This window comes from Taudactylus pleione, unplaced genomic scaffold, assembly GCF_031769625.1.
Source record: "Taudactylus pleione unplaced genomic scaffold, aTauple2 ptg000681l, whole genome shotgun sequence".
Taxonomy (NCBI): domain Eukaryota; kingdom Metazoa; phylum Chordata; class Amphibia; order Anura; family Myobatrachidae; genus Taudactylus; species Taudactylus pleione.
In genome coordinates, this window is record NW_028285083.1 from 381,436 (window position 1) to 408,208 (window position 26,773).

Here is a 26,773-nt window from a genome sequence, read left to right on the forward strand (position 1 = left end):
CTGGCACAGTGGGGAGGAGCGCCCCTATGAGGGCAGAGCTGGCACTGTGAAAAGGCGCACCCCTATGACGACAGAGGTGGCACAGTGGAGAGTCTGGAGATTACTGGGAAATGTGAAGGTGTCAGACAGAGCGTTGGGCTGTAGGCAGTCTCCGGAGAGACCATTGTCAGACAGAGCGTTGGGCTGTAGGCAGTCTCCGGTGAGACCATTGTCAGACAGAGCGTTGGGCTGTAGGCAGTCTCCGGAGAGACCATTGTCAGACAGAGCGTTGGGCTGTAGGCAGTCTCCGGAGAGACCATTGTCAGACAGAGCGTTGGGCTGTAGGCAGTCTCCGGAGAGACCATTGTCAGACAGAGCGTTGGGCTGTAGGCAGTCTCCGGAGAGACCATTGTCAGACAGAGCGTTGGGCTGTAGGCAGTCTCCGGAGAGACCATTGTCAGACAGAGCGTTGGGCTGTAGGCAGTCTCCGGAGAGACCATTGTCAGACAGAGCGTTGGGCTGTAGGCAGTCTCCGGAGAGACCATTGACAGACAGAGCGTTGGGCTGTAGGCAGTCTCCGGAGAGACCATTGTCAGACAGAGCGTTGGGCTGTAGGCAGTCTCCGGAGAGACCATTGACAGACAGAGCTAGGTCCAGAGTGGGCACATATAACAGAACATGCCCTCAGTAGGTGTGAGGTAGCTGCAGTCGCCTTGGTCCCGGTCAGGTGTGTAAGGAAACCAGGGACGGACACTGTAAGTGTCCTGATATACTTCACTTTTATCAATGATTAAAACATTACATACGTTTCCGCGTTGATTTTGCTTCACATTAACAACCAATATATAATCACGGTATGAAGTTTAATCAGTATGTACTATGGGCGGCCTCAGAGGTGGGCGCTGTGCAGGTGTTTGCGCAGTTGAGCGATTATTTGCTACTGAGCATGCGCAAAAAGTCTGAAAACCCCTGTGGCACATGCGTCCCCTGAGCGTACGCAGAGTCCACTGTTGTGTAAGGGAGCGTTGGCATTCGAACCGGTGGGGTAAAGCCATGGGCGTTGCTGGGCGCTGTCTGAGTGCTGGTGTGTCAGCGATCGCAGCTGCACTCCCAAGCGCAGAGCCGCAGCCTCAGAGGTTATGATTAGCGGGAGTTCAGAAGCCATGGGCTGGTGGTCTATGGTGGACGTGATGGTGGAGTTACACTGTCCACGGGCACTGAAAGTGGGCTTCCCAGGACTTGCACTGTCTGGCGCATGCTATGGGGCAAGGGAAAGGCTGAACCTAGCATTTGCATACTACCGCCACCATGGCTCCACAAATCGCAGCCGCAAAAGTGTCCCCCTATGAGTCAGGTGTTTATGTATATTGGCAAAACTACACTGTATTGTGTCTAAGCACTGATACCAAGGCTATACAGGGACCTTAGTGCTTAGACACAATGCTGCATAGTAACTAAGGTCCCTATATAGCCTTGGTATCAGTGCTTAGACACAAAGCAGCGTAGTAACTGATACCAAGGCTATATAGGGACCTTAGTTACTATGCAGCATTGTGTCTAAGCACTGATACCAAGGCTATACAGGGACCTTAGTTACTACGCTGCTTTGTGTCTAAGCACTGATACCAAGGCTATACAGGGACCTTAGTTACTACGCTGTATTGTGTCTAAGCACTGATACCAAGGCTATATAAAGGGACCTTAGATACTACGCAGCATTGTGTCTAAGCATTGATACCAAGGCTATACGGGGACCTTAGTTACTACGCAGCATTGTGTCTAAGCATTGATACCAAGGTTATACGGGGACCTTAGTTACTACGCTGTATTGTGTCTAAGCATTGATACCAAGGATATACGGGGACCTTAGTTACTACGCTGTATTGTGTCTAAGCACTGATACCAAGGCTATACAGGGACCTTAGTTACTACGCTGCATTGTGTCTAAGCACTGATACCAAGGCTATACAGGGACCTTAGTTACTACGCTGTATTGTGTCTGAGCACTGATACCAAGGCTATACAGGGACCTTGGTTACTACGCTGCTTTGTGTCTAAGCACTGATACCAAGGCTATACAGGGACCTTAGTTACTACGCTGTATTGTGTCTAAGCACTGATACCAAGGATACACGGGGGACCTTAGTTACTATGCAGCATTGTGTCTAAGCACTGATACCAAGGCTATACAGGGACCTTAGTTACTACGCTGCTTTGTGTCTAAGCACCGATACCAAGGCTATACAGGGACCTTAGTTACTACGCTGTATTGTGTCTAAGCACTGATACCAAGGCTATATAAAGGGACCTTAGATACTACGCAGCATTGTGTCTAAGCACTGATACCAAGACTATACGGGGGACTTGGTTACTATGCAGCATTGTGTCTAAGCACTGATACCAAGGCTATACGGGGACCTTAGTTACTACGCTGCATTGTGTCTAAGCACTGATACCAAGGCTATGCGGGGACCTTGGTTACTACGCTGTGTGGATCAATTATGCTTTATTGTTTGCGCAATATTGCGGATAAAATGAATATTTGGGGACATCTGGACTTGATATATTGCATTGATATCATTATTATTAACATCACTACATTGCAGCAGGGGGAGTATCTCCTACGTGGATGGGCCGGGCACACAGAACAGAATTTAATATTCTGTTTATTGTTCATTGATGTTTGTCATTATATGAGTGATTGTCTCTTTTGTGTAATGTTACATCTTGTACTTATATTTGGCGTTTTATACTTAACCAATGATAACAGTAAATAAGTATTATATCCAGAGATGAGCGGTTCGGTTATTACTCAGATCCGAAGTTGCGTTAATTTGGCGACTAGAACAATCTTATTTGCCACACAAAACACGTGGAGCTGAATAGACAATCTGATGCCGTTTTTGAGATCCGAACAAAACGGAGTAAAATCCTATCGCTCATCTCTAATTATATCATTAGATTTACATCGTGCGTCCCACAAACTGGTCGCTCTGTGTGTGTCCGGGAAACGTCCCATTCATCTACTGATACCTCCAGGCGCACAAACTTCTTGACGTTGGTGGCTTTGGCTGCCTTGAAGTGAAGCTGTAAGCCATATTCAGAGCGAGGTGCAATTATCCCCTGGTCCTGAGACACGGAGAAGTCATCACCCAGGTTCTCCAGCCCAGTCACCCTCCACGCAGCAGGTAAGAATGTGCTGTTCCTCAAGAAGACTGTTTTAGTGTCCTTCCTGTAAGACATTGGAAGCATAGAGAGAAGGACATTAGCCCGCACAGGCACTGACCTCTCAGCCCATAGCTTCACCACTCACATCCAATCCGTCTCACTACTTCCTCATCTGCAACATCGCCATAATACATTCTGAATGCCGTGTCTAGCCTAATCTTCCTCATCTGCAACATCGCCATAATACCTTCCTTCCGCTCTCAGGAAGTCACTAGTTCACTATTAGCTGCCTGTGCTACAGTAACCTCCTCCCTCTCCTCCCTACAATCCATCCTGTATGCCGTGTCTAGCCTAATCTTCCTCATCTGCAACATCGCCATAATACCTTCCTTCCGCTCTCAGGAAGTCACTAGTTCACTATTAGCTGCCTGTGCTACAGTAACCTCCTCCCTCTCCTCTCTACAATCCATCCTGTATGCCGTGTCTAGCCTAATCTTCCTCATCTGCAACATCGCCATAATACCTTCCTTCCGCTCTCAGGAAGTCACTAGTTCACTATTAGCTGCCTGTGCTACAGTAACCTCCTCCCTCTCCTCCCTACAATCCATCCTGAATGCCGTGTCTAGCCTAATCTTCCTCATCTGCAACATCGCCATAATACCTTCCTTCCGCTCTCAGGAAGTCACTAAGTTCACTATTAGCTGCCTGTGCTACAGTAACCTCCTCCCTCTCCTCTCTACAATCCATCCTGTATGCCGTGTCTAGCCTAATCTTCCTCATCTGCAACATCGCCATAATACCTTCCTTCCGCTCTCAGGAAGTCACTAGTTCACTATTAGCTGCCTGTGCTACAGTAACCTCCTCCCTCTCCTCCCTACAATCCATCCTGAATGCCGTGTCTAGCCTAATCTTCCTCATCTGCAACATCGCCATAATACCTTCCTTCCGCTCTCAGGAAGTCACTAGTTCACTATTAGCTGCCTGTGCTACAGTAACCTCCTCCCTCTCCTCTCTACAATCCATCCTGTATGCCGTGTCTAGCCTAATCTTCCTCATCTGCAACATCGCCATAATACCTTCCTTCCGCTCTCAGGAAGTCACTAGTTCACTATTAGCTGCCTGTGCTACAGTAACCTCCTCCCTCTCCTCTCTACAATCCATCCTGTATGCCGTGTCTAGCCTAATCTTCCTCATCTGCAACATCGCCATAATACCTTCCTTCCGCTCTCAGGAAGTCACTAGTTCACTATTAGCTGCCTGTGCTACAGTAACCTCCTCCCTCTCCTCCCTACAATCCATCCTGAATGCCGTGTCTAGCCTAATCTTCCTCATCTGCAACATCGCCATAATACCTTCCTTCCGCTCTCAGGAAGTCACTAAGTTCACTATTAGCTGCCTGTGCTACAGTAACCTCCTCCCTCTCCTCTCTACAATCCATCCTGTATGCCGTGTCTAGCCTAATCTTCCTCATCTGCAACATCGCCATAATACCTTCCTTCCTCTCTCAGGAAGTCACTAGTTCACTATTAGCTGCCTGTGCTACAGTAACCTCCTCCCTCTCCTCTCTACAATCCATCCTGTATGCCGTGTCTAGCCTAATCTTCCTCATCTGCAACATCGCCATAATACCTTCCTTCCGCTCTCAGGAAGTCACTAGTTCACTATTAGCTGCCTGTGCTACAGTAACCTCCTCCCTCTCCTCTCTACAATCCATCCTGTATGCCGTGTCTAGCCTAATCTTCCTCATCTGCAACATCGCCATAATACCTTCCTTCCTCTCTCAGGAAGTCACTAGTTCACTATTAGCTGCCTGTGCTACAGTAACCTCCTCCCTCTCCTCCCTACAATCCATCCTGTATGCCGTGTCTAGCCTAATCTTCCTCATCTGCAACATCGCCATAATACCTTCCTTCCGCTCTCAGGAAGTCACTAGTTCACTATTAGCTGCCTGTGCTACAGTAACCTCCTCCCTCTCCTCTCTACAATCCATCCTGTATGCCGTGTCTAGCCTAATCTTCCTCATCTGCAACATCGCCATAATACCTTCCTTCCGCTCTCAGGAAGTCACTAGTTCACTATTAGCTGCCTGTGCTACAGTAACCTCCTCCCTCTCCTCTCTACAATCCATCCTGTATGCCGTGTCTAGCCTAATCTTCCTCATCTGCAACATCGCCATAATACCTTCCTTCCTCTCTCAGGAAGTCACTAGTTCACTATTAGCTGCCTGTGCTACAGTAACCTCCTCCCTCTCCTCCCTACAATCCATCCTGTATGCCGTGTCTAGCCTAATCTTCCTCATCTGCAACATCGCCATAATACCTTCCTTCCTCTCTCAGGAAGTCACTAGTTCACTATTAGCTGCCTGTGCTACAGTAACCTCCTCCCTCTCCTCCCTACAATCCATCCTGTATGCCGTGTCTAGCCTAATCTTCCTCATCTGCAACATCGCCATAATACCTTCCTTCCGCTCTCAGGAAGTCACTAGTTCACTATTAGCTGCCTGTGCTACAGTAACCTCCTCCCTCTCCTCTCTACAATCCATCCTGTATGCCGTGTCTAGCCTAATCTTCCTCATCTGCAACATCGCCATAATACCTTCCTTCCGCTCTCAGGAAGTCACTAGTTCACTATTAGCTGCCTGTGCTACAGTAACCTCCTCCCTCTCCTCTCTACAATCCATCCTGTATGCCGTGTCTAGCCTAATCTTCCTCATCTGCAACATCGCCATAATACCTTCCTTCCTCTCTCAGGAAGTCACTAGTTCACTATTAGCTGCCTGTGCTACAGTAACCTCCTCCCTCTCCTCTCTACAATCCATCCTGTATGCCGTGTCTAGCCTAATCTTCCTCATCTGCAACATCGCCATAATACCTTCCTTCCGCTCTCAGGAAGTCACTAAATTCACTATTAGCTGCCTGTGCTACAGTAACCTCCTCCCTCTCCTCTCCACAATCCATCCTGTATGCCGTGTCTAGCCTAATCTTCCTCATCTGCAACATCGCCATAATACCTTCCTTCCGCTCTCAGGAAGTCACTAGTTCACTATTAGCTGCCTGTGCTACAGTAACCTCCTCCCTCTCCTCCCTACAATCCATCCTGTATGCCGTGTCTAGCCTAATCTTCCTCATCCATCACACACTCTCCACATTCCTCCACTGGCTCCCAGGAGAGGCTTCATGCACAAAAGCGGCCAGTGGGATAGAACTTGGGGTACATGCTGGAACTGGTTCCTCCTTATCTCATGCATAGTCCTAGACACACGACAAACAGACCTCATACGTCTCTACACATACTGTATTACCTACCGATGCAGAAGGATTTTCTCAAAGTGAATTTGCTTGCGATCTAATTCCAGCTCTGGACGTACCCCTCGGCAACACAGGTGATATATGGAGGGCTCAGGATTGTCCTTAATGCAGCACACAATGTTATCTTCAAACAGCCCCGGAGACGTAGGATAGGCCCATATGGAGAGTTCCTGAGATAGAACACACACAAATATATCTCACTTCCCAAATTCACACCATATATGTATATAAGACCCATGTTACAGGAGAATAAAGCACGGGTGGGTACAGTATATAAGACCCATGTTACAGGAGAATAAAGCACGGGTGGGTACAGTATATAAGACCCATGTTACAGGAGAATAAAGCACGGGTGGGTACAGTATATAAGACCCATGTTACAGGAGAATAAAGCACGGGTGGGTACAGTATATAAGACCCATGTTACAGGAGAATAAAGCACGGGTGGGTACAGTATATAAGACCCATGTTACAGGAGAATAAAGCACGGGCGGGTACAGTATATAAGACCCATGTTACAGGAGAATAAAGCACGGGCGGGTACAGTATATAAGACCCATGTTACAGGAGAATAAAGCACGGGCGGGTACAGTATATAAGACCCATGTTACAGGAGAATAAAGCACGGGAGGGTACAGTATATAAGACCCATGTTACAGGAGAATAAAGCACGGGCGGGTATATATACGACACCTGCTTCTCGCTGGCCCTCAGCGTCATGGTTGGGGGGTCTAGGATGAAGGTCGCTGCTTTCATGTCATGCTGGAAGCAGAATGTGATGTCGGCACTCAGGGGAGACACATTACAGATGGTGATTTTCTCCATGTTCTCTGGGTACTGTCCGGCTTTATACCTGTACAGAGGTCACATACTTCATACGTCTATCGCACTTTAATACTACATGGGACGTATTCTATTTTCTATATTCTAGCTGCGCTAACATTGAGAGTCTATATAATCTCAGAACAACATCAGTAGCATGTAATAATATACATCCTACCACTCACCCTGGTATCTTATCTACAATTTATTGACTTCATTTTGCTACATAATATTTATCTTCATTTAGCCTCTGTGACATATTGGTGTCGGACGTCTCATTATCCGTCCTCTGTCATATTTTCTGTCCTTATCGACCACAATTGAGGTCACACTTATTAGACCTCCCCCCAAAACTATTGCAGAATATAAGATTATCACACAATGAAAGAGACAACAAAACAACTGAGGAAGCACCTGTATTACCACCACCTTATAACCTAAACGTCCTATAACGAGAATATCTCACTATAGTTACATCAGGATAAAGTACAAATATTTCTACTCACTTGTCTCGACTTTTACCACACAAGAGGGGGCCGAAGTCCAGGGTCCCAGTGCTCATAATGAACTTCTTCTGAATAATTTCATCACTTCTGGTCTCCTTCTTGCGGTGTGGAAAAACAACCCTGAAATCAGAGCAGATCAATTGCTATCACTCAGTCCTGGACATGCTGATTGGCCTAGGGTCACACTGGGACCGGATCAGCCTAAGGTCACACTGGCCTAGGGTCACACTGGGACCGGATTGGCCTAGGGTCACACTGGGACCGGATCAGCCTAAGGTCACACTGGCCTAGGGTCACACTGGGACCGGATTGGCCTAGGGTCACACTGGGACCGGATCGGCCTAGGGTCACACCGGGACCGGATCGGCCTAGGGTCACACCGGGACTGGATCGGCCTAGGGTCACACCGGGACCGGATAGGCCTAGGGTCACACCGGGACCGGATCAGCTTAAGGTCACACTGGCCTAGGGTCACACTGGGACCGGATCAGCCTAAGGTCACACTGGCCTAGGGTCACACTGGGACCGGATTGGCCTAGGGTCACACTGGGACCGGATCGGCCTAGGGTCACACCGGGACCGGATCGGCCTAGGGTCACACCGGGACTGGATCGGCCTAGGGTCACACCGGGACCGGATCAGCTTAAGGTCACACTGGCCTAGGGTCACACTGGGACCGGATCGGCCTAGGGTCACACTGGGACCGGATCGGCCTAGGGTCACACTGGGACCGGATCGGCCTAGGGTCACACTGGGACCGGATCGGCCTAGGGTCACACTGGGACCGGATCGGCCTAGGGTCACACTGGGAACGGATCGGCCTAGGGTCACACTGGAACTGGATCGGCCTAGGGTCACACTGGGACCGGATCAGCTTAAGGTCACACTGGCCTAGGGTCACACTGGGACCGGATCGGCCTAGGGTCACACTGGGACCGGATCGGCCTAGGGTCACACTGGGACCGGATCGGCCTAGGGTCACACTGGGACCGGATCGGCCTAGGGTCACACTGGGACCGGATCGGCCTAGGGTCACACTGGGAACGGATCGGCCTAGGGTCACACTGGAACTGGATCGGCCTAGGGTCACACTGGGACCGGATCGGCCTAGGGTCACACTGGCCTAGGGTCACTGGGACCAGATCGGCCTAGGGTCACACTGGGACCGGATCGGCCTACGGTCACACTGGGACCGGATCGGCCTAGGGTCACACTGGCCTAGGGTCACTGGGACCAGATCGGCCTAGGGTCACACTGGGACCGGATCGGCCTACGGTCACACTGGGACCGGATCGGCCTAGGGTCACACTGGGACCAGATCGGCCTAGGGTCACACTGGGACCGGATCGGCCTAGGGTCACACTGGGACCGGATCGGCCTAGGGTCACACTGGGACCGGATCGGCCTAGGGTCACACTGGGACCGGATCGGCCTAGGGTCACACTGGGACCGGATCGGCCTATTTATCACGCCAGCGACTGCCTGTCTATCACTCCAGAAACCGCGTACTACGCCAGAGACTGCCTGTCTATCACTCCAGAAACCGCGTACTACACCAGAGACCGCCTGTTTATCACGCCATCACTACTGGCACTTATACCCCCCATGCTAGGTGCAGGAGATGTGAGCACCGTGAATAGGTGCTATCTCTGGCTACGTGCCCACACTCAGCAAACGTTTCTCCTGTGTCCAGGAACCAGCCAGTAACATCTATTCATCCGTCACAGAGGAAGCTCTGAGATGAGCACTACTCTGTGTGACGCCCGGGGGCCCAGTCCGGCTCTGGGTAATAACCCTGACCATATACTATTTGCAGCCTGTTCTCCGAGTCTCAGGGTATGAGAGCAGGAGGAACAGATCATTAGAGGAGAGGGCACATCACTGCCATCTCTGTACATTCTGTATTTAGTGTGTGTAACACCACTGCCATCTCTGTACATTCTGTATTTAGTGTGTGTAACACCACTGCCATCTCTGTACATTCTGTATATAGTGTGTAACACCACTGCCATCTCTGTACATTCTGTATATAGTGTGTAACACCACTGCCATCTCTGTACATTCTGTATAGTGTGTGTAACACCACTGCCATCTCTGTACATTCTGTATATAGTGTGTAACATCACTGCCATCTCTGTACATTCTGTATATAGTGTGTGTAACACCACTGCTATCTCTGTACATTCTGTATATAGTGTGTGTAACACCACTGTCATCTCTGTACATTCTGTATATAGTGTGTGTAACACCACTGTCATCTCTGTACATTCTGTATATAGTGTGTGTAACACCACTGTCATCTCTGTACATTCTGTATATAGTGTAACATCACTGTCATCTCTGTACATTCTGTATATAGTGTGTGTAACACCACTGTCATCTCTGTACATTCTGTATATAGTGTGTACTTGTACGTAGTTGTGGTGTAATATAAAGGTGCCATCGTACCTTTAGTTATTGTGCATTTCCTGTGCTATCCAAGAGACTCAAAGTAACCGTGGAACCGTGCGAGAGCTATAACCGCGGCCTTTCTCAAGGTGACGAATAGCGACAGGTTAGAAAAACGCACACATACATCCGGTTTCCTCACGCTCTGAATCGCTTGTGGGTTTTTGCACCAGGAGGCCGCATCCACAATTGTATCTGGATACGGCCGCATTGCGAATTGCGTGTAACTCTGAATTAGGCCCCAAGTGGCGATTATAGCATTGTAGCTCACAAGATCATTTGCTTATTAAATACAGTGACAAATATATATTACATGCTCTTAATAAGCAAATATATCTAATAGAGCATAATCAGATTAATAAATATTAATTGCTGCAAAACCCATAGGGCATGTATGAAACGCCCCAGATGTTACACACAGAGAAAGCACAATAATAAAAATATAAAACTGACAGACTAAACTCGCTATCGGTACGGAGACCTCCGTAATAACACATCAGACTGATAAAATGACTTATTGGAATTTTACATTTTTAGAGTGCAGATCGTACCTCTTAAACACACACAGACACACACACACACACACACATGCACACACATATACACACACACACAAACACATACACACACACACAAACACATATACACACACACACACACATATATATATATTCTACAAACACACACAGACACACACAAACACATAAATATACACACACACAAATACATATACACACACACACACACACATATATATATATTCTACAAACACACACAGACACACACACACAAACACATATACACACACACACACACATATATATATATTCTACAAACACACACAAATTTTTTCCCCTATTACAGTATACTACAAAGATAAAATACATATCCATGAAAACACAATGAGGTGACAGGATCTCTGCCTTAGGAACTAATAATTCATTACCCACATTTATTGCATAGATATATATATAATAATAATAATATAATACTCCATATTTACTACTAGGAACATTACTCTGTCACTAAGACACTTACTTAGGATCCTGACTTATTGTAGGAAAGGCGCAGACTCCGCGACAGTACAGCTGGTATCTACGCTGGGTCCCAAGAACTTCAAAGTTTAGGGTTTGATCAAAGTTTCCAATATTGTCAGACTGAAAATGGATTCTTAGCGACACTTCTCCCTTTGCTGGCACTACCCAGCGGAATATACCTAGTCTGGGGACAAAGAATGCAGAGAATGAATAATATACACTCGTTACCAGTCGTACAGGATTACACCGGTGGTTCCCTAACTGGGTGCTGGGGTGTCACGGTTTGTTGGTCAAGAACCAATTCAAATTATTTATGGTCAATGTTACCGGTAAAACTGGGGCTGGCAGCTGCCAAATATATATATATATATATATATATAATAAATATATATATATATATATATATACATACATACATACATACATACATATATATACACACACACAGTCGGGTGCATAAATATTGGGACATTGACAGAATTGTCATATTTTGGCCTCTAGTCACCACCACAATGGTTTTGAAATGAAACAAACAAGATGTGATTTACCTGCAGACTTTCAGGTTTAATTTGAGGGTAATTACATCCAAATCAGGTGAACGGTGTAGGAATTACAGCGGTTTCTATATGTGCCTCCCACTTTTTAAGGGGCCAAAAGTAATGGGACAAACTAAACAATCCTAAATCTAACTTTCACTTTTTAATACTTTGTTGCAAATCCTTTGCAGGCAATTACAGCCTGAAGTCTGGAACGCATAGACATCACCAGACGCTGGGTTTCATCCCTGGTGATGCTCTGCCAGGCCTCTACTGCAAATGTCTTCAGTTCCTGCTTGTTCTTGGGGCATTTTCCCTTCAGTTTTGTCTTCATCAAGTGAAATGCATGCTCAATCAGATTCAGGTCAGGGGATTGACTTGGCCACTGCATAACATTCCACTTTTTAGCCTTAAAACCTCTTTGGTTGCTTTTGCAGTATGCTTCGGGTCATTGTCCTTCTGGACTGTGAAGCGCCGTCCAATGATTTCTGAAACATTTGACTGAATATGAGCATATAATATTGCCCGAAACACTTCAGAATTCATTCTGCTGCTTTTGTCAGCAGTCACATCATCAGTAAATACAAGGGAACCAGTTCCATTGGCAGCCATACATGCCCACGCCATGACACTACCACCACCATGCTTCACTGATGAGGTGGTATGTTTTGGATCATGAGCAGTTCCTTTCCTTCTCCATACTCTTTTCTCCCCATCACTCTGGCGCTTCACAGTGCAGATGGACAAGTTGATCTTTGTCTCATCTGTCCATAGGATGTTGTTCCAGAACTGTAATGGCTTTTTTAGATGTTGTTTGGCAAACTCTAATCTGGTCTTCCTGTTTTTGTGGCTCACCAATGGTTTACATCTTGTGGTGAACCCTCTATATTCACTCTTGTGAAGTCTTCTCTTGATTGTTGACTTTGACACATATACACCTACCTCCTGGAGAGTGTTCTTGATTTGGCCAACTGTTGTGAAGGGGTTTTTCTTCACCAGGGAAATAATTCTTCTGTCATCCACCACAGTTGTTTTCCATGGTCTTCCGGGTCTTTTGGTGTTGCTGAGCTCTCCGGTGCGTTCTTTCTTTTAAAGAATGTTCCAAACAGTTGATTTGGCCACACCTAATGTTTTTGCTATCTCTCTGATGGGATTACTTTGATTTCTCAGCCTAATGATGGCTTGCTTCACTGATAGTGACAGCTCTTTGGATCTCATATTGAGAGTCGACAGCAACTGATTACAAATGCAAATGTCACACCTAGAATCAACTCCAGACCTTTTACCTGCTTAATTGATAATGAAATAACGAGGGAATCGCCCACACCTGTCCATGAAATAGCTTTTGAGTTGATAGTCCCATTACTTTTGGCCCCTTAAAAAGTGGGAGGCACATATAGAAACCGTTGTAATTCCTACACCGTTCACCTGATTTGGATGTAATTACCCTCAAATTAAATCTGAAAGTCTGCAGGTGAAGCACATCTTGTTTGTTTCATTTCAAAGCCATTGTGGTGGTGACTAGAGGCCAAATTATGAAAATTCTGTCAATGTCCCAATATTTATGCACCTGACTATATATATATATATATATAATGTATATATATATATATATATATATAGAGAGAGAGAGAGAGAGAGATGGAAACACAAAAGAAGGCGCTCCATAGTGCATAAACAGTTTATTTAAAAAACACAGTGCTGGTCATCCAAGCATAAGCACCAGTATACTCGTACCACAATAGATGACTCTGTGGACTGGTTACCACATGGCAGAAGAAAATCCAAACCAGGCAAAACTCTGAGCTCTGCACACCGCAGGAGACCTGTGCACCACGCCACGAATCTCCACGAGGTAATGGCGTGTCGGGTGACCCGAGAAGATACAGCCCAAGTGGGGTTGTGAAAGCCAGGTCAGGAGGGCTGAATAAGGCCTACAAGACGACTGATCTATCCAGGCTGGTCTCGCGGTGTCTGCCTCATCATCCTGAGGGATTCGGGATACATTTTTTCACAGAAGAGGAGCAGCAGTTCCCCCATGAACTTAGTGTTTATTTATATTCCATGTTGTAGCGTGTTGCTCACTCAGGCGCTGAACCCTAAGTGTTCACGAATAATATCACATGTTTCTATTTAATATATATATATATATATACATATACGGACAAACAGAAACACATCCCTGTCCCCACCACATAGTTGACACTAAGGGTGACATACACGCACATCCCTGTCCACCCCCCACATAGCTGACCCTAAGGGTGACAGGTCAGCACATCCCTGTCCACCCCCCACATAGCTGACCCTAAGGGTGACAGGTCAGCACATCCCTGTCCTCACCACATAAATGACCCTAAGGGTGACAGGTCAGCACATCCCCGTCCCCACCACATAACTGACCCTAAGGGTGACAGGGTCAGTTATGTGGTGAGGACGGGGATGTGCTGACCTGTCACCCTTAGGGTCAGTTATGTGGTGAGGACAGGGATGTGATGACCTGTCACCCTTAGGGTCAGTTATCACATCCCTGTCCTCACCACATAACTGACCCTAAGGGTGACAGGTCGGCACATCCCTGTCCTCACCACATAACTGACCCTAAGGGTGACAGGTCAGCGCATCCCTGTCCTCACCACATACCTGACCCTAAGGATGACAGGTCAGCAGATCTCTGTCCTCACCACATAACTGACCCTAAGGATGACAGGTCAGCACATCCCCGTCCTCACCACATAACTGACCCTAAGGGTGACAGATCAGCACATCCCTGTCCTCACCACATAACTGACCCTAAGGGTGACAGATAAGACCAATTTACTTAATTTTTGCTGAATGTCACAATAAGAGAAAATGCTGACACTCTAGGACGCAGTGATTTGGGAAAGTTTGGGAACCACTGGATTACACAATGTATAATTTTACTGTGGTAACTTCTCCAGCTGGGAATCTCCGGTGATGCTGCTCTGGTCAACATCTGAGAGGGGAGTCCTGGCGTCAGGCGGAGGTGACCGGCTCTCTAGGTTCTGCTGATTCTTGCGGAGAGAGGAAGTGCGACGTTTATCTCTCTGGCTCTCACGCCCCATTTCTGCAGCTTTCTCCTTCTTGCTACGGCTCCTTGTGGGTGTCAGCTGTTCTTCCTGAGGTAAAACCAAATCAAATATCCTGATACTGCTATAATATGGCAAAAAGGCTGAGCTAGCAAAGTATCCCTCTCTGAGCAATGGGGTTTGGTGCCCTCTGATCCCCACTGACTGAGATAACTGAGGGTCCATCGCTGAGCTGCAAGGTCTGGTGCCATATGATCCCCACTGACTGAGATAATTGAGGGTCCACCTCTAAGCTATGGGGTCTGGTGCCCTCAGACCCTCTGTTATCTCAGTTAGTGGGGATCATACGTCACCAGACCCTACAGCTCAGAGTTGGACTCTCTTATCTCAGTCAGTGGGGATCAATCTCAGTCAGTGGGGATCAGTGGGCACCAGACCCCACAGCTCAGAGATGGACTTTCTTATCTCAGTCAGTGGGGATCAATCTCTGAGCTATGGGGTCTGGTGCCCTCTGATCCCCAATGACTGGGATAACAGAGGGTCCATCTCTGAGCTGTACCCCATTGACTGGGATAATTGTGAGCAGCTACACCTGTACGAGGGTGGTGCAATAAGTAAGGTAACAAGACCTCTCACATGTGTAATGTACTCTATTTCAGTCTCATTTCCCGCCAGGCCAGAGCAGGTAGACCACTGCTTCCCCTCATGGCCATTAGACTGCACCTCATATCACTCATAATGTCTCAACATCAGTTGTAAGATGGAAAACATGGCCAAACATTGAGGTGCGTAGTCTGATCAGATTTCTGCGTGTATTGGGCACATCAGAAGCTGAAATTCATCGCCAACTTGTTAAGGTGTCTGGTGATAACGCCATGTCACGGAACACGATTTGATAACAGCAGGACAGACATTCATGATGACCAGTGATCCGGCCGGCCAAGCAAGTCCACCACAGGCAGCAATTGTGCCACACTGAAGGTCTGATTCAGGAGACGGTAAAACATGAGCGATTTCCATCTCTTTGGACCACTTAGCAGCACCTGGGTGGAAGGCCATTCAAAAGGGATGGTGAAGTTCAGCAACAGTTACGTCCTGGCTTCAGGCGCTTGACACTGATTTCTTCTATGCCGGGAGAGATGCCCTGGTGTGCCATGGGTACAAATGTAAGTATGCAGACTATTTTGTACCAAGGACTATTGGTTATACGTATACTGTATGTACGAGTTGAATAAATTTACGCAATGAGGTCTATTTACCTTATATATTGAACCACCCTTGTAGCATTATCTGCAATAGCGCACTGCCCCCGCTGTATTAGCTGCAATGGCGCACTGCCCCCGCTGTATTAGCTGCAATGGCGCACTGCCCCCGCTGTATTAGCTTCAATGGCGCACTGCTCACGCTGTATTAGCTGCAATGGCGCACTGCCCCCGCTGTATTAGCTGCAATGGCGCACTGCCCCCGCTGTATTAGCTGCAATGGCGCACTGCTCACGCTGTATTAGCTGCAATGGCGCACTGCCCCCGCTGTATTAGCTGCAATGGCGCACTGCTCACGCTGTATTAGCTGCAATGGCGCACTGCCCCCGCTGTATTATGTGTAATGGCGCACTGCCCCCGCTGTATTATCTGCAATAGCGCACTGCCCCCGCTGTATTAGCTGCAATGGCGCACTGCCCCCGTTGTATTAGCTGCAATGGCGCACTGCCCCCGCTGTATTAGCTGCAATGGCGCACTGCCCCCGCTGTATTATGTGTAATGACGCACTGCCCCCCTGTATTATGTGTAATGGCGCACTGCCCCCCTGTATTATGTGTAATGGCGCACTGCCCCCGCTGTATTAGCTGCAATGGCGCACTGCCCCCGCTGTATTATGTGTAATGGCGCACTGCCCCCGCTGTATTTTGTGTAATGGTTCACTGCCCCCGCTGTATTATGTGTAATGGCGCACTGCCCCCGCTGTATTATGTGTAATGACGCACTGCCCCCCTGTATTATGTGTAATGGCGCACTGCCCCCGCTGTATTATGTGTAATGGCGCACTGCACCCGCTGTATTAGCTGCAATGGCGCACTGCTCACGCTGTAATGGCGCACTGCCCCCCTGTATTATGTGTAATGGCGCACTGCCCCCGCTGTATTAGCTGCAATGGCGCACTGCCCCCGCTGTATTAGCTGCAATGGCGCACTGCTCACTCTGTATTAGCTGCAATGGCGCACTGCCCCCCCTGTATTAGCTGCAATGGCACACTGCCCCCGCTGTATTATGTGTAATGGCGCACTGCCCCCGCTGTATTTTGTGTAATGGTTCACTGCCCCCGCTGTATTATGTGTAATGGCGCACTGCCCCCGCTGTATTATGTGTAATGACGCACTGCCCCCCTGTATTATGTGTAATGGCGCACTGCCCCCGCTGTATTATGTGTAATGGCACACTGCCCCCCTGTATTATGTGTAATGGCGCACTGCACCCGCTGTATTAGCTGCAATGGTGCACTGCTCACGCTGTAATGGCGCACTGCCCCCGCTGTATTAGCTGCAATGGCGCACTGCCCCCGCTGTATTAGCTGCAATGGCGCACTGCCCCCGCTGTATTAGCTGCAATGGCGCACTGCCCCCGCTGTATTAGCTGCAATGGCGCACTGCCCCCGCTGTATTAGCTGCAATGGCGCACTGCTCACGCTGTATTAGCTGTAATGGCGCACTGCCCCCGCTGTATTATGTGTAATGGCGCACTGCCCCCGCTGTATTTTGTGTAATGGTTCACTGCCCCCGCTGTATTATGTGTAATGGCGCACTGCCCCCGCTGTATTATGTGTAATGACGCACTGCCCCCCTGTATTATGTGTAATGGCGCACTGCCCCCGCTGTATTATGTGTAATGGCGCACTGCACCCGCTGTATTAGCTGCAATGGCGCACTGCCCCCGCTGTATTAGCTGCAATGGCGCACTGCCCCCGCTGTATTAGCTGCAATGGCGCACTGCCCCCGCTGTATTATATGTAATGACGCACTGCCCCCCTGTATTATGTGTAATGGCGCACTGTCCCTGCTGTATTATGTGTAATGGCTCACTGCCCCCCTGTATTATGTGTAATGGCGCACTGCCCCCGCTGTATTAGCTGCAATGGCGCACTGCCCCCGCTGTATTAGCTGCAATGGCGCACTGCTCACTCTGTATTAGCTGCAATGGCGCACTGCCCCCCCTATATTAGCTGCAATGGCGCACTGCTCACGCTGTATTAGCTGTAATGGCGCACTGCCCCCGCTGTATTATCTGCAATGGCGCACTGCCCCCGCTGTATTAGCTGCAATGGCGCACTGACCCCGCTGTATTAGCTGCAATGGCGCACTGCCCCCGCTGTATTAGCTGCAATGGCGCACTGCCCCCGCTGTATTAGCTGCAATGGCGCACTGCCCCCGCTGTATTAGCTGCAATGGCGCACTGCCCCCGCTGTATTAGCTGCAATGGCGCACTGCCCCCGCTGTATTAGCTGCAATGGCGCACTGCCCCCGCTGTATTAGCTGCAATGGCGCACTGCCCCCGCTGTATTAGCTGCAATGGCGCACTGCCCCCGCTGTATTAGCTGCAATGGCGCACTGCCCCCGCTGTATTAGCTGCAATGGCTCACTGCCCCCCTGTATTATGTGTAATGGCGCACTGCCCCCGCTGTATTAGCTGCAATGGCGCACTGCCCCCGCTGTATTAGCTGCAATGGAACACTTGCAAGGTAACGATACAGAACAGATAAGGCCGCACTCCTCATTGTCTCCTGAGAGCGGGGGTCTAACTGTAAATTCCGCAGAGAGAGCTGTAAGACAGCCCAGTATCTGCCCTGACCCTCATGATGTAGAGACATTTCCTGTATGACCGGCTCTGGGCCTCCACAATAACTCACACACGGGCACCACTGAATAGCAGTGCTCCTTCTTACTTTAAGGACAGGTTCTGGCTCAGATTCAGCCTCCTTCTTCTCTTCAACAAGTATATTGGGGTCATCTGGTGACGCAGCAATGAAGGTGAAGTGCCGGAGAATCTCCAGCTCATAGGACAAAGTCCTCCGTTCAGGGAAGGGGGTGACGGAGAATAAACAAGGTGGTGGAATTGGAGGACCAGATGGGCCAAGTCCGAGGCCTTCAAGTACCTGTCAGGAGGAAAAGGATAAGATACAGAAGACAGAACCATCATTGCACACAGGGGCGGAACAATGTAAGCACTTTGCAGGGACTTAGCATGTGTAATAATAGGAACTGATAAGGACTACACAGAAATCTGCTCCTATGTAGCACCTTATCCTGCCCATCTATACCAGTGTATGTACTACTCCTATATAGCACCTTATCCTGCCCATCTATACCAGTGTATGTACTACACCTATATAGCACCTTATCCTGCCCATCTATACCAGTGTATGTACTACTCCTATATAGCACCTTATCCTGCCCATCTATACCAGTGTATGTACTACACCTATATAGCACCTTATCCTGCCCATCTATACCAGTGTATGTACTACTCCTATATAGCACCTTATCTTGCCCATCTATACCAGTGTATGTACTTCTCCTATATAGCACCTTATCCTGCCCATCTATACCACTGTATGTACTACTCCTATATAGCACCTTATCCTGCCCATCTATACCAGTGTATGTACTACACCTATATAGCACCTTATCCTGCCCATCTATACCAGTGTATGTACTACTCCTATATAGCACCTTATCCTGCCCATCTATACCAGTGCTCTGCACGCAGCTCTCACCTCCTCTGCGGATGGCAGAACACCGCTCTGCAGAATCTTCTTTTCGGTGGATTCAGAATCCCCAGACACCTGAAGGTGGAAGTGTGGGATTCCCACCTCCATCTTCAGCTCTTCCCGATTATCTTGTCCCTCTCTCTCTGGTCCTATGTGTGGCCCAGCTTCATCTTCTGTGGTTCTCAGTTTGTCCAGGTGCTCCTTCTCCATGCGCTCCTTCTCCTGCCTTTCTTTCTCTGCCTTCTCCCGCTCCAGTTTCTCCTGTCGATCTCGCTCACCGATCTTTGCGGAACTTCTTACCAGATGGTGCCTGTCGCTCGGGAGCCTGATCCTCCACGTCATGCTGCCCGGATGACTTGGTATCAGGATCCCTTGTACACGGTCCCAGTAAGTCAAGATGTGCAGCATTTCCTTCTGGGAGGACTCGTAGCTCCGGAACCGCTGTATCATGTGCTTGTCGCTGGGCTGCTCCTTCTCCGGCTCCTCATGGACTGTTATGTGCCTGGCGAGATCGCGGCTCTTCCTTTTCTTGCATTCATCGGACTCATTGATCGCAGACTCAGGCTGGTTCAGTGAAATCTTTCGCTCCAATCCAGAGTCCAGCCGCTGTTCTGTCTTTGTGGCCTGGTAAATAGGAAAGGTATTAGTGATATACAAAGAGAACCCTAAAAACATCTGAGGGCCTCTGTTCTACCCTGGACCCTGGATACAGGACGGTGCGCAAACCATTACGCACGTGGCATACATAAGTATAATGGAAGACTGAGGGCAGACATGCCCTCCCTGGACCGGATTATGCGCCCTCTGCAAGCTGGGCACACCCAATGGGAAAATGGCTGTGCCCTCTCCAGCAACACAAGACTCATGGGTATTTGCTTTATTTGGTGGCACTGTCACTGCAGGACGTGTTTGGGAGAAGCACCTGTTTATTGCCACTTTGGCTCTTCTTTCCCTCCTTGTCCTCATCGCGGCTTTTTCCTCTCTTAGACTTTCTCCTCAGCTCCTCTTCTTCTCTCTGTCTTATCAGTTCTTCCTGCAGCCTCCGCACATGTTCCTCTCGGGCCAGGCGCTCCTCCTGCTCTCTGCACCCAGACAAAGAGACAGAGATGAGAGATAGAGACGAGAGAGAGAGACGAGAGACAGAGAGAGACGAGACACAGAGAAACAGAGAGAGAGACGAGACACAGAGAGACGAGAGACAGAGAGACGAGAGATAGAGAGCGAGAGAGGGACACGAGGGGGGCAGAGGGAGTGGAGAAGGACACGGATGAGAAAGAGGAGAGGGACACGGATGAGAGAGAGGAGAGGGACACGGATGAGAGAGAGGAAAGGGACACGGATGAGAGAGGAAAGGGACACGGATGAGAGGGACATTGATGAGAGGGAGGAGAGGGACACAGATGAGAGAGACACGGATGAGAGAGAGGAGAGGGACACGGATGAGAGGGACACGGATGACAGAGAGGGACACGGATGAGAGAGAGGAGAGGGACACAGATAAGAGGGACACGGATGAGAGAGAGGAGAGGGACACGGATGAGAGGGACACGGATGAGAGAGAGGAGAGGGACAAGGATGAGAGGGACACGGATGATAGAGAGGAGAGGGACACAGATGAAAGGGACATGGATGAGAGAGAGGAGAGGGACACGGATGAGAGAGAGGAGAGGGACACGGATGAGAGAGGAGAGGGACACGGATGAGAGAGAGGAGAGGGACACGGATGAGAGAGAGGAGAGGGACACGGATGAGAGAGAGGAGAGGGAGAGGGACACAGATGAGAGAGACACGGATGAGAGAGAGGAGAGGGACACGGATGAGAGAGACACGGATGAGAGAGAGGAGAGGGACACGGATGAGAGGGACACGGATGAGAGAGAGGAGAGGGACACGGATGAGAGGGACACGGATGAGAGAGAGGAGAGGGACACAGAGGAGAGGGACACGGATGAGAGAGAGGAGAGGGACACGGATGAGAGAGAGGAGAGGGACACGGATGAGAGAGAGGAGAGGGACACGGATGAGAGAGAGGAGAGGGACACGGATGAGAGAGAGGAGAGGGACACGGATGAGAGAGAGGAGAGAGACACGGATGAGAGAGAGGAGAGAGACACGGATGAGAGAGAGGAGAGGGACACGGATGAGAGGGACACGGATGACAGAGAGGGACACGGATGAGAGAGAGGAGAGGGACACAGATAAGAGGGACACGGATGAGAGAGAGGAGAGGGAAACGGATGAGAGGGACACGGATGAGAGAGAGGAGAGGGACAAGGATGAGAGGGACACGGATGATAGAGAGGAGAGGGACACAGATGAAAGGGACACGGATGAGAGAGAGGAGAGGGACACGGATGAGAGAGAGGAGAGGGACACGGATGAGAGAGGAGAGGGACACGGATGAGAGAGAGGAGAGGGACACGGATGAGAGAGAGGAGAGGGACACGGATGAGAGAGAGGAGAGGGACACGGATGAGAGAGAGGAGAGGGACACGGATGAGAGAGAGGAGAGGGACACGGATGAGAGAGACACGGATGAGAGAGAGGAGAGGGACACGGATGAGAGAGATGAGAGGGACACGGATGAGAGGGACACGGATGAGAGAGAGGGACACGGATGAGAGAGAGGAGAGGGACACAGATAAGAGGGACACGGATGAGAGAGAGGAGAGGGACACGGATGAGAGGGACACGGATGAGAGAGAGGAGAGGGACAAGGATGAGAGGGACACGGATGATAGAGAGGAGAGGGACACAGATGAAAGGGACACGGATGAGAGAGAGGAGAGGGACACGGATGAGAGAGAGGAGAGGGACACGGATGAGAGAGGAGAGGGACACGGATGAGAGAGAGGAGAGGGACACGGATGAGAGAGAGGAGAGGGACACGGATGAGAGAGAGGAGAGGGACACAGATGAGAGAGACACGGATGAGAGAGAGGAGAGGGACACGGATGAGAGAGACACGGATGAGAGAGAGGAGAGGGACACGGATGAGAGGGACACGGATGAGAGAGAGGAGAGGGACACGGATGAGAGGGACACGGATGAGAGAGAGGAGAGGGACACAGAGGAGAGGGACACGGATGAGAGAGAGGAGAGGGACACAGATGAGAGAGAGGAGAGGGACACGGATGAGAGAGAGGAGAGAGACACGGATGAGAGAGAGGAGAGGGACACGGATGAGAGAGAGGAGAGGGACACCGATGAGAGAGAGGAGAGGGACACGGATGAGAGAGAGGAGAGGGACACGGATGAGAGAGAGGAGAGGGACACGGATGAGAGAGAGGAGAGGGACACGGATGAGAGAGAGGAGAGGGACACGGATGAGAGAGAGGAGAGGGACACGGATGAGAGAGAGGAGAGGGACACGGATGAGAGAGAGGAGAGGGACACGGATGAGAGAGAGGAGAGGGACACGGATGAGAGAGACACGGATGAGAGAGAGGAGAGGGACACGGATGAGAGAGATGAGAGGGACACGGATGAGAGGGACACGGATGAGAGAGAGGGACACGGATGAGAGAGGAGAGGGACACAGATAAGAGGGACACGGATGAGAGAGAGGAGAGGGACACGGATGAGAGGGACACGGATGAGAGAGAGGAGAGGGACAAGGATGAGAGGGACACGGATGATAGAGAGGAGAGGGACACAGATAAGAGGGACACGGATGAGAGAGGAGAGGGACACGGATGAGAGAGAGGAGAGGGACAAGGATGAGAGGGACACGGATGATAAAGAGGAGAGGGACACAGATGAAAGGGACACGGATGAGAGAGAGGAGAGGGACACGGATGAGAGAGAGGAGAGGGACACGGATGAGAGAGGAGAGGGACACGGATGAGAGAGAGGAGAGGGACACGGATGAGAGAGAGGAGAGGGACACGGATGAGAGAAAGGAGAGGGAGAGGGACACAGATGAGAGAGAGGAGAGGGACACGGATGAGAGAGACACGGATGAGAGAGAGGAGAGGGACACGGATGAGAGGGACACGGATGAGAGAGAGGAGAGGGACATGGATGAGAGGGACACGGATGAGAGAGAGGAGAGGGACACAGAGGAGAGGGACACGGATGAGAGGGACACGGATGAGAGAGAGGAGAGGGACACGGATGAGAGAGAGGAGAGGGACACGGATGAGAGAGAGGAGAGAGACACGGATGAGAGAGAGGAGAGGGACACAGATGAGAGAGAGGAGAGGGACACCGATGAGAGAGCGGAGAGGGACATGGATGAGAGAGGAGAGGGACACGGATGAGAGAGAGGAGAGGGAGAGGGACACGGATGAGAGAGACACGGATGAGAGAGAGGAGAGGGACACGGATGAGAGAGACACGGATGAGAGAGAGGAGAGGGACACGGATGAGAAAGAGGAGAGGGATGAGAGGGACACGGATGAGAGAGAGGAGAGGGACACGGATGAGAGAGAGGAGAGGGACACGGATGAGAGAGAGGAGAGGGACATGGATGAGAGAGAGGAGAGGGACACGGATGAGAGAGAGGAGAGGGAGAGGGACACGGATGAGAGAGACACGGATGAGAGAGGAGAGGGACACGGATGAGAGAGACACGGATGAGAGAGGAGAGGGACACGGATGAGAGGGACACGGATGAGAGAGAGGAGAGGGATGAGAGGGACACGGATGAGAGAGAGGAGAGGGACACAGATGAGAGAGAGGAGAGGGACATGGATGAGAGAGAGGAGAGGGACACGGATGAGAGAGAGGAGAGGGACACGGATGAGAGAGAGGAGAGGGACAAAGATGAGAGAGAGGAGAGAGACCCGGATGAGAGAGACACAGATGAGAGAGAGGAGAGGGAGAGGGACACGGATGAGAGAGAGGAGAGGGACACGGATGAGAGAGAGGAGAGGGACATGGATGAGAGAGAGGAGAGGGACACGGATGAGAGAGAGGAGAGGGAGAGGGACACGGATGAGAGAGACACGGATGAGAGAGAGGAGAGGGACACGGATGAGAGAGACACGGATGAGAGAGAGGAGAGGGACACGGATGAGAGGGACACGGATGAGAGAGAGGAGTGGGACACGGATGAGAGGGACACGGATGAGAGAGAGGAGAGGGACACGGATGAGAGAGAGGAGAGGGACACGGATGAGAGAGAGGGGAGGGACACGGATGAGAGAGAGGAGAGGGACACGGATGAGATAGAGGAGAGGGACACGGATGAGAGGGACACGGATGAGAGAGAGGAGAGGGACACGGATGAGAGAGAGGAGAGGGACACGGATGAGAGAGACATGGATGAGAGAGAGGAGAGGGACACGGATGAGAGGGACACGGATGAGAGAGAGGAGAGGGACACGGATGAGAGGGACACAGATGAGAGAGAGGAGAGGGACACAGAGGAGAGGGACACGGATGAGAGAGAGGAGAGGCGCACAGAGGAGAGGGACACGGATGAGAGGGACACGGATGAGAGAGAGGAGAGGGACACGGATGAGAGAGAGGAGAGGGACACGGATGAGAGAGACACGGATGAGAGAGGAGAGGGACACGGATGAGAGGGACACGGATGAGAGAGAGGAGAGGGATGAGAGGGACACGGATGAGAGAGAGGAGAGGGACACAGATGAGAGAGAGGAGAGGGACACGGATGAGAGAGAGGAGAGGGACACGGATGAGAGAGAGGAGAGGGACACGGATGAGAGAGAGGAGAGGGACAAAGATGAGAGAGAGGAGAGAGACCCGGATGAGAGAGACACAGATGAGAGAGAGGAGAGGGAGAGGGACACGGATGAGAGAGAGGAGAGGGACACGGATGAGAGAGAGGAGAGGGACATGGATGAGAGAGAGGAGAGGGACACGGATGAGAGAGAGGAGAGGGAGAGGGACACGGATGAGAGAGACACGGATGAGAGAGAGGAGAGGGACACGGATGAGAGAGACACGGATGAGAGAGAGGAGAGGGACACGGATGAGAGGGACACGGATGAGAGAGAGGAGTGGGACACGGATGAGAGGGACACGGATGAGAGAGAGGAGAGGGACACGGATGAGAGAGAGGAGAGGGACACGGATGAGAGAGAGGGGAGGGACACGGATGAGAGAGAGGAGAGGGACACGGATGAGATAGAGGAGAGGGACACGGATGAGAGGGACACGGATGAGAGAGAGGAGAGGGACACGGATGAGAGAGAGGAGAGGGACACGGATGAGAGAGACATGGATGAGAGAGAGGAGAGGGACACGGATGAGAGGGACACGGATGAGAGAGAGGAGAGGGACACGGATGAGAGGGACACAGATGAGAGAGAGGAGAGGGACACAGAGGAGAGGGACACGGATGAGAGAGAGGAGAGGCGCACAGAGGAGAGGGACACGGATGAGAGGGACACGGATGAGAGAGAGGAGAGGGACACGGATGAGAGAGAGGAGAGGGACACGGATGAGAGAGACACGGATGAGAGAGGAGAGGGACACGGATGAGAGGGACACGGATGAGAGAGAGGAGAGGGATGAGAGGGACACGGATGAGAGAGAGGAGAGGGACACGGATGAGAGAGAGGAGAGGGACACGGATGAGAGAGAGGAGAGGGACACGGATGAGAGAGAGGAGAGGGACACGGATGAGAGAGAGGAGAGGGACAAAGATGAGAGAGAGGAGAGAGACCCGGATGAGAGAGACACAGATGAGAGAGAGGAGAGGCGCACAGAGGAGAGGGACACGGATGAGAGGGACACGGATGAGAGAGAGGAGAGGGACACGGATGAGAGAGAGGAGAGGGACACGGATGAGAGAGAGGAGAGGGACACGGATGAGAGAGAGGAAAGGGACACGGATGAGAGGGACTCGGAGAGAGACACGGATGAGAGAGTGGAGAGGGACACGGATGAGAGAGAGGAAAGGGACACGGATGAGAGAGAGGAAAGGGACACGGTTGAGAGGGACTCGGAGAGAGACACGGATGAGAGAGTGGAGAGGGACACAGATGAGAGGGACACGGATGAGAGAGAGGAGAGGGACACGGATGAGAAAGAGGAGAGGGACACGGATGAGAGAGAGGGACACGGATGAGAAAGAGGAGAGGGACACGGATGAGAGAGAGGAGAGGGACACGGATGAGAGAGAGGAGAGGGACACGGATGAGAGAGAGGAAAGGGACACGGATGAGAGGGACTCGGAGAGAGACACGG

At 50.5% G+C, this 26,773-nt stretch overlaps 1 protein-coding gene across 1 annotated transcript in view; it reads right to left on the minus strand.

Annotated features, from left to right (window-relative positions):
* HYDIN (HYDIN axonemal central pair apparatus protein) overlaps positions 1–26,773 on the minus strand; it is a 329,731-nt gene that overhangs the window by 74,726 nt on the left and 228,232 nt on the right. The window contains 11 exon segments of the mRNA XM_088455949.1: positions 3,013–3,211; positions 6,453–6,625; positions 7,149–7,308; positions 7,784–7,903; positions 11,270–11,452; positions 14,727–14,941; positions 18,788–18,997; positions 19,619–19,888; positions 19,890–19,957; positions 19,960–20,236; positions 20,535–20,694. Coding sequence (XP_088312075.1) covers positions 3,013–3,211; positions 6,453–6,625; positions 7,149–7,308; positions 7,784–7,903; positions 11,270–11,452; positions 14,727–14,941; positions 18,788–18,997; positions 19,619–19,888; positions 19,890–19,957; positions 19,960–20,236; positions 20,535–20,694 — 2,035 coding nt within the window.